At 40.2% G+C, this 13775-nt stretch overlaps 1 protein-coding gene across 1 annotated transcript in view; it reads right to left on the bottom strand.

The window, feature by feature from the left end:
- LOC148542678 (solute carrier family 12 member 9-like) overlaps positions 1-13775 on the bottom strand; it is a 302682-nt gene that overhangs the window by 106526 nt on the left and 182381 nt on the right. Inside the window, exon 9 of the mRNA XM_088467466.1 lies at positions 6778-6902. Within this exon, the coding sequence (XP_088323592.1) occupies positions 6778-6902 (125 nt within the window). The remainder of the gene's footprint in view (positions 1-6777; positions 6903-13775) is intronic.

The raw sequence follows: 13775 nt of genomic DNA, 5'->3' as shown, positions 1-13775 counted from the left end.
TCACACTATGTTTAACGCGACTTGAAGATGTATGTTGACACATCTGTAGCTGTGCGTAACATACCTCTCATTTTTACTTCACATTGCCATCTGCCAGGTACTATGGCTAAGGAGGATTGACTTGAGTGACTAAAGGATGCACTTTTAAAGTATTGTTATAATTTTATATTTTCAAGTTGGCACAGCGCAGCGTGTAATTTGTTTTCTACATGCATTTTGGAGCTATCTATCCAGACAGAACATAATAATGAGCCACATTAAACATATGTATTACTTTGTCATTAATTAATACTAAATTAAAGAAATTATTAAAAATAATAAAAAAATATTAATGAGCCATACTTAATAAGATTTTATTATTGGGTGAAATAATGTTTAGAAATAATAACATTTAAAATTATGGTACAAATTTTTTTTCTGTTAATTTGGAAAATTAATTAAATAAATAATGTTAGAAGCGCCAATTAGATTACAACCTTGTAGCACTACAAGTACAAAGATGGATGTAGTTATATCATTAATTAAGATGCCCTCTATTAACATAAAAATATCATTATCTTCATAATTTAAAATATTATTTTTTTAACACTAGTTCCCTAATAATAAAATAATTAGTTAACTACAGTATGGCCCATCAAGATATTTATTATTTTTTGGGGCCACTTAAAGTAATACATACATGTATGTTTAATGTGGCTCTTTGTTATTTTCTGCCCAGAGACTTGTACACAGTGGAGAGTGATCCTGGCTGACTTCTTCAGAGTTTGTCTCTAGTCCAGTGGTTCCCAAACTTTTTTGAATCATGGCACCCTAGTGCATCAGCATTGTTTTCACGGCACCCCTAAGCCAAAAGTTTGTTATTGAGAAATTCAGAAAAAAATGTAGTACAGTAAAGTAAATTGTGCTTACCTGTCATCCTTAGGTTTGGTTATATAGTGGTGGACAGGTTTGTGCTTCTGTTTGTGAACATATTTACATTACATTGACCTTAAAGAATTTGATTTGGTGCTGGACCACCAACCTGAGGCACGCCTGCAAGTGTCCCGCAAGTGTCCCTGACTTGAAACTCACCGGAAAGTTTTTTATTTTATTTATTTATTAACAGTTTCTTATATAGCGCAGCATATTCCGTTGCGCTTTACAATTGGAAATATTTATAGAACAAAACAGGGTAATAACAGACAGACATAGAAGTAAGAGGGCCCTGCTTGCAAGCTTACTTCTATACGGAAATAGGCATTGATACACAAGGGTAGGTGCTATATATTGCAATCTGGTCCAGCCAGAACGCAGAGTTTCTTGGTGGGCTGCTTGATCCAGTCACACAGGAATGTCGGTCAAATGTCAGGAGTATGTGAAAGAAATACAATGTGTGAGGTTATGTGTGGACTGTGAGAGGGGATGTAATAAGATATGGAAGCTATGAAGGTTATGTGGTCGGTTCTGGAATCTGATAAGCTTGTCTGAAGAGGTGAGTTTTCAGAGAACGCTTGAAGGATTAAAGACTAGAGGTAAGTCTTATTGTGCATGGTAAGGCATTCCATAGAGTGGGTGCAGCCCGAAGAAAGTCCTGTAACCGTGAATGGGAGCCAGTAATGTGTGGGGATGAGAGACGCAGATCTTGTGCTGAGCGGAGAGGTTGGGTTGGGAGATATTTTGAAATGAGTGAAGAGATGTATGTTGGTGTAATTTGGTTAATGACCTTATGAGTAAGTAACAGTATTTTGTATTGAATACGGTAGAAAACCGGCAACCAATAGAGGGACTGACAGAGCGGTGCAGCAGACGATGACCGTTTGGCAAGGAAGATAAGCCTCGCAGCTGCATTCATAATGGATTGTAATGGCGATAGCCTGTTTTTGGGAAGACCAGTAAGGAGACTATTGCAATAGTCAATGCGGGAAATAATGAGTGCATGGATTAGAGTTTTTGCAGTGTCTTGTGTGAGATATGGTCAAATTTTGTATATGTTTTTTAGATGTATATAACATGATTTTGAGACAGATTGAATGTGGGGAACAAAGGACAATTCAGAATCAAGGATGACACCAAGGCAGCGAGCTTGTGGGGCGGGGTGGATTGTTGAGTTATCAACAGTGATAAAGAGATCAGGTTGGTAACTGTTGGCCAGTGGAAATATAATTAATTCTGTTTTAGAAATATTAAGTTTCAGGTGGCGAGATGACATCCAAGATGAAATGGCAGAAATACATTCAGTGACACGGAACAATACAGATGGTGATAAATCTGGAGAGGATAGGTAGATTTGAGTATCATCCGCATACAGATGGTACTGAAATCCAAAAGAGCGGATTAGTTTGCCAAGAGAGATGGTATAGATTGAGAATAGCAAAGGACCTAAGACAGAGCCTTGTGGTACTACAACTGATAAAGGTAGCGAAGAGGAGGCAGAATCAGAAAAACGAACAGAAAAAGAGCGATCAGATAGGTAGGAAGAGAACCAAGAAAGAGCTGTGTCTTTAAGACCTAGGGATAGTAATGTTTGTATGAGAAGATAGTGTTCAACAGTGTCAAAAGCAGCAGGGAGATCTAGAAGAATTAGGAGTAATGGCCTTTAGCCTTGGCAGTGACCAGATCATTTACTACCTTAGTCAGTGCTGTCTCTGTGGAGTGCTGGGAACGAAAGCCAGACTGAAGTGGGTCCAATAAGTTGTGGGTGTTAAGAAAGTGTGTGAGGTGAGTGTAGACAAGTCTCTCCAGTAGCTTGGAGGGGCTTTGGAGCTGGGAGATAGGACGGTAATTTGAGAGCGTGTTAGGGTCAGAATTTTGTTTTTTCAGAATGGGAGTAATCACTGCATGCTTGAACAGTGATGGAAAGATGCCAGTAGAGGGAGAGATTACAGATTTTAGTTAGGGTTGGAATGAGCACAGGAGACAGAGCTTTACTGATTTGTAAATAGTCAATGCGGGAAATAATGAGTGCATGGATTAGAGTTTTTGCAGTGTCTTGTGTGAGATATAGGATCTAGAGGAGAGGTAATAGAGTAGGAGGATGAGAAGAGTGTAGATACTTCGTTTGTGAGGTCAAATGAAGAGAATGTGCCAGAGGGTTCAGGTAGGGAATTGAGCAGGTCACTAATTGAGGAAGACCTCCTTCATTTCGGATATTATCAATCTTGTCCTTAAAATAGGAAGCAAGATCATGTGCACAGATAGTAGCAGGTGACTTGGGTGAGGGAGGGGTAAGAAGCAGTTTAAATGTATTAAAAAGTCGCTTGGGGTTAGAGGCTTGAGCAGAGATAAGAGATTGGAAATATGTTTGTTTGGCAGCGTCCAGAGCAGTACGATAAGAGTTGTAGATAGTCTTATATGTGAGGAAGTCACATGGAGTACGAGAATTTCGCCACTGACATTCTACTTTACGTGAGATTTTGTAGATGCCTTGTTAAGTTAGAATGCCACGGTTGACGTCTAAGTCTACGTAGTGTGTGATGGGTAGCTGGAGCTACTTCATCGAGGGCTTTTACTAGAATCTGGTTTAGGTGTGATGCAGCAGTCTCAGGAGAAGTGAGTGTAGAAATTGGTGAGAGTCGTTGTTGTAGAGAGGTAGATAGTTGTTGAAAGTTAATAGCATTAATATTTCTGCGGGTTTTAGGAGGTTTGGTTGATTTCACTGACATTGAGGTTGATGTAATGGAGGAGTGTGCAGTTGATAAGGTTGTGATCTGAGAGAGGGAAAGTAGCATTAGTGAAATCAGAAACCGAGCATAGTCTGGTAAATACACGATCAAGGCAGTGGCCCTCCTGATGAGTAGAGTAGTCAGTCCATTGGGAGAGGCAAAGAGAGGAGGTTAGAGAGAGTAGTTTGGAGGCATAAGGAGATTGTGGACTATCAATGGGGATATTGAAATCACCCATAATGATGGTGGAGATGTCTGAGGATAGGAAGTGAGGGAGCCAGGCAGAAAAATGTTCCAGAAATTGTTGAGGTGGCCCAGGTGGGCGACAGATAGCAGCAACTCGCAGAGAGAAAGGGGTGAAAGTCCTGATAGAATGTACTTCAAATTATGTAAATGTAAGTGAAGGTACATGTGGGAGAACTGTGAATGTGAAAGATTGGGAGACTAAGATTCCTACCCCACCTCCTTCACTATTACCAGGCCTGGAGGTGTGTGAGAAGTGTAGGTTACCATGTGAAAGTGCAGCAGGGGAGACAGTGTCTGATTCTGTAAAGCGCTGCGGAGGAATATGTGTGTGCTAAATAAATAACTGGTAATAATAATAATTGTGTAAGCCATGTTTCTGTTATTGCCAGAAGGTTGAGGTTAGTTGAAATAAAAGAGGTCATGGATGGATGTTAGTTTGTTGCAGACAGAGCATGCATTCCATAAGGCACATTTTAGTGACTTGGAGGGTGAAGGGAGGCACGCAATGTTTATGAGGTTAGCTGGATATATAGTTCGCTGTGGGTGTGGCATGTGGGTTGGGCCTGGATTTGGTGATATGTCACCAGCTAATAGAAGCAACAGGAGAGAGATATAAATATATTTGTGGGATTTGTCTGAATGTTTTTTATGGTGAGAGGTTGTGGATGTTATAGTCAATGTGTATAGATAATTTAAAAGCTCATGTGTGTTTGTAAGAGGAGAGAAAATTAATTAGGCAGCAATATGTACAAAGTTGCCGAAAAATAACTAGTTTTTCAAAATTGATGGCATTCCCCCTATATCTGTTTTGAGATCTATTTCTGCTAGAAACAGATTACAAGAACAAACTTGCAGTGACAATGGACCTACATTCAAGTCAGATGAATTTCAATGATTTATGACAGAGAACGGTATGAAACATTTCACGTCGGATCCACACCATCCAGCCACTAATGGCTTGGTCAAAAGATTTACACTAACATTTAATAAAAGAGCTTTTAAAGCAGTGTCTGGATAAAGGGTGTCATTACAACATAAAATTTAATAACTTTTTGTTTATATACAGCAACACTGAGCATTCCTTCACTTGTCAATCACTGGCCATGCAATTTTTATATCGATGTTTGAGGTCTCAATGGGACTTATTGAAGCCTGTTGTGAGAAGACACATACTTGACAAACAGCTTCAACAAAGCTATAATAGATCCATTTGAGATTTGAATGTGGGTCAAGAAGTGCTTGTTCATAATTGCAAGGGAGATAAATGGAAAGCAGACATGGTAGTCTCAAAAACAGGACCTTTGATGTGGATGGTTGAGGCAGAGTCCATTAAAAAAGACCAAGGGCAATGTAGCCTGTGAAACTCAGTGGGTGGAAGAACCAACCTTACCAGCCACAACACCAAACGAAGAATTGGCAGTGGAGGAGATGTAAAAACCCATAGCTCCAGAACCTGTTTTAGAGTCTGGTAATGTTCCCTCTAAATCAGAAGAGAATTTGGAAGTTGAACTAGACCCGGTCTCGAAAGAGAAAGTGTTGGAACCCTAGACCATACTTCATGGAATTCAACAACACAACCCAGTCCGAATTCATAGAGCTAGACTAGACTTCTAAAATAGTGGAGAATAAACTTATAATTTTCAGATACCTGTTAGTGTCTAGCTTATTTGGGAGGAGTGTGATGTTTGTGATATTAGTTACTGATGTCAGGTGACTATCAGTTACATCATGTGACGTCCATTTTGTCCATTGCTCTGTTTTGTACTAAAGAGTTGAAGAAATATGTCATTGTCTGGCTCAGTTACTAAAATAAAGGGTCAAACATAACATGAACAACCACAGTTCTCCGCCAGTAATACAGTATGTAGTGCTTTGTTACCGGCCATTTTAACCAGCATTTGGCTCCCAGTTCCCATGTGTATGACACTGCATGTATAGGAAAGCTTGGTCAGGACTGATTAAACAGTCGCTAGGATGGAGGTGTGCACTGAATGTGGTTGAAGACTGGACTGAAGCCACTACCAATACGATCAGTTGCACATGTTCACTCACACAGAGCTGCTAGTTACATTCTCCTGCCCATCTGCACAGATACTGCACTACAACATGAAAAATAAAAATTAAATATGCCACAATGTGTAGACCAGTCTCAAAAGAGTTAAAATTATATCATAAATTAAAAGTGTATGGAGCGCACCCGAACTCACTAAGCAGAGATTGGGTTGACTCCTATTTTTCCTTTTAAATGGGAGAGAAGTTCTTCTGGGTCTAACAGAAAACTTACTGGGAGACGCTATTCTGGATCTTTGGGATAGATCCACAAATGGTGAGGTTAAGCAGCAGCCTACTGCATTACAACAAACTGAATAAAAGACATTTCAGAATCGATTTATCAAACTAAAAAATGCTTTAGTATAATAACTGTTTAATTAGGTGTACTGCAGAGCTAAGGTCCCTCTCTTTATGATTATAAAAGTAGTCCCCATAGCTATCTATGGGGACTGCGAAAAATCCCTATTTACCAAGCTCTGAAAAGATTAGCTTTCTGGAGCTTGGCCCTGTAAGCTAGCGCTATCGTTAGATGGTGTTAGCTCATTATAGCCTGTTTTGTGCTGAATTTTTAATTACTGCTCTCACGTTCACTGATGGACGTCGGCACATGCGCTGTAGCTGAATCAGGTCAGATCTCAGGAGGAAAGTGATCGCATGGCATGTCAGCATTGTTAACGTGCTCTGAAAGTTATTTTGAAATTTGCTGAGAGGAATGTTACTTTTCAGAGATAAGTTAGCTTTCCGAAATAGTGGACATCTACCTAAAATACAGGGGTTATTACACAGGTGCACAGAGACAGTAAAAAAAGATTGAAGAAAACTATAAAAGGTATAATACCTGAAGTTTGGTGCAGACGCCCATTCCAGTGCCAGACAGGCAAGACCTATAGCAGCATACACCAGAAGGAAGAAAATTGTCACAATTGCTGCAATGGTGTTTAGTTTTCCGGCAAAGAGCACCAGCTGGAAGATAAAAAAAAAATGATTAGGTAAAATAGCCAGGTAAACAATGTGAAGTTACTAAACAAAAAATAAAGGCAATGGGCCTGAATCACAAGTGGGCTACGGACATAGGAGAGGGAGACGGTAATTATCATCACACATATGCAAGTTATACTCCCGCTAACAAGCGGAAGAGTTTTCACTCCTCTATAACTATTGGATTGTATATTTGCGGGACAGTTCATTTGTTTCTGTTTGGCCAGCGGCTCCCTGCGGTAGTCACTCCATCAGTACTGGTGCTGTTACATTTTGAGAATCATCTCCACGTTAAGAAGATACATTGTTAGTTATTCTTGTCAGTATCAGGATTTCATTTATTCTTTTGGAACATTGGACCTCATTCAGAGGCGGTCGCATGGAGCGATTGAACGTAGCGAGTGATGTTTTCTTCAAATGCGCATGCGTGTACCTGGCAGAGCGCGTGCGCAAGCCTGTCTTCCCGACTGCAATCCTCTTGCTCGCTAGTCAGTACGAGGTCGTAGCTGTGATTGACATTTCATGCCGTTTGTGGGTGCTTACAGGGGAAGGTGCTTGTGAGCGGGGGTGTGGTGGTGCGCACGCAGGCGTAGTTGACCTTAAAAAGGGCGTTTTAATGGCGTGCATATATTACTGAGCGAGTCATCACACACGTCATCTCGTTGCAATAACGACGCTACTGCTCGCAGAGCTAAGGGTAGCCCAGGGTCTACCTTAAGCATTGCGAGTGCTGGCGATGGTTACTGCCTCAACCGATGTTTCTAGGCAATTAACAATGTAACAGGTGTTAATCGTGCTGACGTAGGTTGCCGCCTGCGACCGACTCTGAATTAGGCCGTAGAGATAGGAGGTGTGCTTTCATTGTTGTGGGTGTTTCCGCGCTTACGATGTGCTTTGCGACTGAGCGCTCGTTTTGCATATTCTCGGTTACTTTGGGTGCGACCGATCGCTCCCGAGCGACCGCCTCTGAATGAGGTCCATTGTTTCCATATGAAATGGACATTCACATCCATTTTTGTCCTTAAAGCATCTAGTTAAGGACGGTCTGAACTTTTATTACATCTTTTATTGTCCACCTTCAGAAACAAGCGCTCCTATATTCCCTTTTTTTGCCATTGTGTTTATAATTAAGTGAGCAGGCTTGGTTGTCCAGGAAGTTGGCAGGGGGGAAGGTGATGTTACAGTTCTCTTATTTCACAGAATATTTAACCTATTGGATAAATTGTGGGGTCGTCCGTTGCTCCTCCAGATCTTTCTGCATGTTCAATCGACGAACGATCCCATGCAGCGCTATGCGGGTGGGGGAGGGGGGGTGCCGGCATATCAGGTGGTCAGCCACCAGATCGCTCCGTGGGTGGGGCCACCCGATATGTTGGCCGTCGCATCACAAGGTGCATATCGCTCCACCCTTTAGTGGTGGGAATTGCAAACACCATTCTGACACTATTGGAGATATACTGTATTACAATAGATGCTATTCACCATTTTTTCAAGGACCAAAATAATGTTTCAGCACTGCAGCCCATGGTTATAATGAAGAAATGTACTTGAGGGCTGTGTGTGCTGACTTTAGGGTGCAATCCTCCATTCTAAATTCACTGCTTATTTATTATTATCCCTAGGAGTTTAGCCTTTACCTTTGTACCATTTCAGGTTATTCACTGCACTGGAATTGTTTAAACTGCAATAAAAACTGTAAAAGGAGGTGTGGTGTGTGTGTCCACATACACCTTTCCCCAAATTACACCAAATAGTACAGTTTGGAGTGACGCAGACTTTGCTACTTAGCTGTGCCAAGTTTCCAGCAAAATACTTTTTGACAAAGTATGTTTCTTATTTGCATCACTAATGCAACAAAATGCAAGATGGTCCCTAAACCATTCATTTCCCATCATCAGGATACACTGCCCGCACGAGTACATTCACTATATATTATAGATATATGTAGGCATAACGATACATTTCTGAGGCACAGACCACAATAATTATTACTGGATTATTGTTATTTTTATCTATGCAACAAAATGCAAGGTTGCCCTGTATACTGGCAATGGCATTTCATGTAGCTTCTGTGTGCGACTTAGTTGCTAACCTGGGTAAAAAGGCAAAAGATGGGAGTTCCAATATGACTGTCCTGCACCATGGCTCACGCTACTTTACACCAAATGATACACAGGTGAACCCTGCCAAAACCTTCAATGGAGGCAATAACCTTTAAAGTGGTGATATATTACTAACCACTATTCAAGTCAAACAGTAGAGTCCAAAAAAAAATATTGCTATATGCAATTGTCTAAATAAAATAGGTTCATGCTTCCGAATCCTCTTCTTAAAATTAAACCAGTCTACCCAAAACGTCCAAAACGTCACTTGTAGAACTCTTCACACACACTGTAGTGCCTCTTTGTTCCTCAAAGATATAAAGGGAGACAAAGGAAGGCCGCAATAGTGTGATACAGTTTTATTTACTGACAAAGTGTTAAAAAATAATGAGGCTGCGTACCAGACTCCAAGGTGTATAATAACACCATCAAGCACATTGAATTGTAACAACAGGGTACCTCCTGGGCTCAAGAATCCACCCCTTTTCAGCCTTGGTCTGGAACAGCTACTCCTTTAAATGATCACCAACGCATTTCAGCTAACAAAGAGTCTTTGTCAAGGTGTGTTTGGGCTAGACCATAGATTCTCTTTATATTCCCTCCCAAATTATTTGATTGGTTACTATAGTTTCTCCATACTTAATGTGGATATTTCTTAATTCTAAATACATTCAGCGCTAATCGCTTCTTACACAATACTGCATATAGGTTGTATGTCCCACGAATACTAATTGGACAAAACGGTTGGCCACCGTATCGTTGGAAAAAAGGCTTTTAATTCGCGTGCGTTCCACCACTGTTTCCGCGTGGAACGTACATACTTCCGGTCCTTACATCCGGAAGTCAGTTCCTGCTTTCTGTAATACGTTTCACCGATGGTTCCCAGGTGGAACGCATACACTTCCGGTTTCCGCTGAATGTGTATCTCTAATACTAGCCTTCTGAAGACGCTGCATGTCTACTGCGTTCCACCCCTCCACCGAGTGGAGTGCTTAGATTTTTAGTTATGTGTCTGGGCATTATTGCGTTGTCATGGTGACGCGATCGCCACAGGCAATATGTATAAATCAGAAAGTGAGTGATATTTCAGCCTCTCTCCTCAGCCTCATTTCATGGTAAAAATTGGGCTGATATTTAGCCAAGTAATTGGGGACATACAATTACAATTATAAAGTGCATGGCTATGTATAAATATATTAAAAATATTTTAAAAATGAAAACAGTGCATAAGAAACCTAAAAGCCTACAGATTAAAACAGGATGGTGTGTCGGCTAAGCAGCAAGGCGAACAGATTATATGGTGGCTTTCATAAAAATATAAATAGGTATAAAAACTTCAATAAAATTGCTTATGTATAAATATCATATAAAACCTTTTATAAAAATCTTTTATAAAAACCACTTAAGCTCAAAGTCCATATTCATTCCTTTTGGGTGGAGCGTTCCCATCTCGTACACCATTTTCATTTCTGTTTTAGCTAGATTGTTATCTATTTTGTTTTTTCTCCAATGCTTTTCTACTATTTTGATACCCATTACTTTATTAATTCCTTGAATAGAACTACCATGATGTTCCCTAAAGTGGTTGGAGACTGAGTGTTTGTCAGTGCCTTTTTTAATATTCCTAACATGCTCGGCCCATCTTTCTTTCAAGGAACGAGTGGTGCGGCCTATGTATTGAAGGCCGCATTTACACTCAATTAGGTATACGCAATTCGTGCTGTTGCATGTGATAAATTGCGAAATGTCATACACCATTCCAGAATTGTTTGAGCAATACTGTTCTAATTTGTTAGGCTGTGTCAGATGGTTCCTACACATTTGGCACATCCCACAACGGTAGTAGCCTTTTGATTTGATCCTGTTCGGTCTTTTAAGTGGGATCGCACTTTTCACCAGTTTGTTTTTTAGACTCCCAGCCTTTCTGTATATAAAGGAGGCTTTGTTCAGAATTAATGGTTTTAAGACCGGGTCTTTTTGTAACAGGTACCAATATTTTTTTATCAGTTTTTCAATAGTTTTATATTGTCCATTGAAAGTAGTGATGAAAGGTACTTTCAGTCTCTCTTGATTTGTGTTTTTAATTTTTGGTACCAACAAGGAATTTCTCTCAATTTGTTCCATTTCTTTTATGGGGATTTCTAACTCACTATTAGAAAAACCTTTAGCCAAAAATTTCTTTTGCATGATACCTGCTTGTTCCAAAAATACCTCTTTTTCCGTACAATTTCTTCTTATTCGCTTGATTTGGCCATTGGGTATAATTTTGAGCCAAACTGGATGGTGGTTACTCCTCATGCTTATGTACGAATTGCTGTCTGTTGGTTTTATATGATTTCTAGTGTGTATACAGTTCTCCTTGATGTAGATATTTAAATCTAGGAATATGTTTTCTGTCTTACTGCGATTAAATAAAAGATGGATATTGAAATCATTTTGATTTAATTTATTACAAAAGGTTGTTAATTCTTCTTCATTACCTTTCCAGATGAATATGATGTCATCTGTGAATCTGTACCATATTTTTAAATTGTCTATATGTATGTTATTGGTCCATATATTCTCCTCTTCCCACAAACCCATGAAGAGGTTAGCATATGAAGGGGCAAAACGTGTTCCCATGGCGGTCCCCCTCTTCTGTTCATAAAAAGTGCCACCGTGCCAGAAGAAGTTGTTATTTAAAATAAAGTTAATACTCTCTAGGATAAAATCAATTTTATTTTCACCCATAATGCTCTGGGTTAAAAAGAATTTTGTGGCTTCTATACCCTTTTTATGCACAATCACCGTATAGAGACTGCTGACATCCGCTGTTACTAGAATATAGTCTTCTTGTCACTCCAGATCTTTAATTTTAGTAAGGATATCAGTAGTGTCTCTAATGTAAGATTTTAATTTTATTACTTCAGGTTGTAAGTGTAGTGTGACAGATTGGAGGCCACAGATTTCGTACCGGCCACGATTGGTCTCCCTGGAGGGTAAATTAAACTTTTATGAATTTTTGGCAATATGTAAAAGACGGGGAAGGAGGGATTGTCATTGATGATATATTTAGCCTCATAGGCCCTCATTCAGACCCACTCGCAAGCGGGCGCACGTACGTTAGGCGTACGTACAAAAATATTTAAATTCAATGGCTCGCTCGTATTTTCGTTCGCATCTAAAATTCCTCCCTAAACTCTGACGACCCCTCCTCTAACTAACGAGCGTACGAAATAGCGAGCGTACATCCCCGAAATGGCTTGAAAGGAACGCACACGTATAAACAGGAAGTGGCCTTGTCAGATGTCGATTACCTGCTCCTTTATTCTGCCTACCTCCATCAATCGTATCATGGCAATCAATGTATCAATTAGCTTAATTGTTTGTTTTTTTTCAACACAATGCAAGAAACTTTACTCTTGTCCGTGTTTGTGTTTACCCGCAGAATACGTACGGATGAAACATTCGCTTTTATTGTTCAAAAAACATGTGAACCACAATTAAACAATTGTACTATTGCTGTGGATCCCCGCATATTTCCCTGGGTTCATTTCTTTATTTAAATTTGCTTACGCATGTCACTGCATCAAGCCTATCCTAACTCTCCAGAGATTTCTGGCCCTGTCGAACACATGACTCATACACTAACCAATAAAATTGCTCCTGTTAATTTCCAAAATACATTAGCCAATCAGAAAATTTTTACACACTTTATCAAAAATGATTTTTAAGAAAAACACCATTGCCATCATGAGAGCCTCCGCATTCACCAGGCGTGAGCTGCTGGTGCTTACGGAGGTCATGGATCGCCGGATCACCAGCCAGCCTCAACCCATGACCAACCGGCAGAAGCGCTCCGCATATGCGGAGGTACGGTCCCGCCTGCGGTCCTTCGGCTCACGCCGAAACATCGGGCAGCTGGAGCGCAGGTGGTCCGACCTGCAACGGCGAACGCCCCGCTTGCTGGCATGCTTTCGCATGCAGATCCTGGCAAGTAAGTGTTATGTATTGTGGTTTTCATGTTTGTGTTTGTGGGGCAAACTGCGTGTGCATGTTTTCCTGTCTGTTCTATTTATTATTTGTACTCATATCTGCGTGTGCATGTTTTCCTGTCTGTTCTATTTATTATTTGTACTCATATCTGCGTCTGCATGTTTTCCTGTCTGTTCTATTTATTATTTGTACTCATATCTGCGTCTGCATGTTTTCCTGTCTGTTCTATTTATTATTTGTACTCATATCTGCGTCTGCATGTTTTCCTGTCTGTTCTATTTATTATTTGTACTCATATCTGCGTCTGCATGTTTTCCTGTCTGTTCTATTTATTATTTGTACTCATATCTGCGTCTGCATGTTTTCCTGTCTGTTCTATTTATTATTTGTACTCATATCTGCGTCTGCATGTTTTCCTGTCTGTTCTATTTATTATTTGTACTCATATCTGCGTGTGCATGTTTTCCTGTCTGTTCTATTTATTATTTGTACTCATATCTGCGTCTGCATGTTTCCCCTCTTTTTCTGATTTTTTAATTCTACTGCTTTTTTTTGGGGTTTTTTTTTTTTTTTTTTTTTTTTTGTTTGCCCGGATTTGTCCATAAACTAAACGCAATTTATTTGACATATTTTAGGGGGACAGCCAAGACTCCGCCGTCAACGTCGGCGTTCCCGCCCACTCTCCCCAACCCCCAGCCAACACTCCACCCCAAATCTTTCCCCTATTCCCCACTCCTCCCCATCCTTCCCAGACCCTCTCCCGGAAATGTCGGGCCTCCTT

Source organism: Taudactylus pleione, unplaced genomic scaffold, assembly GCF_031769625.1.
Source record: "Taudactylus pleione unplaced genomic scaffold, aTauple2 ptg000010l, whole genome shotgun sequence".
NCBI classification, from domain to species: domain Eukaryota; kingdom Metazoa; phylum Chordata; class Amphibia; order Anura; family Myobatrachidae; genus Taudactylus; species Taudactylus pleione.
The sequence above is the reverse complement of the archived record's forward strand: the minus strand, read 5'-3'. Positions and strand labels throughout refer to the sequence as shown.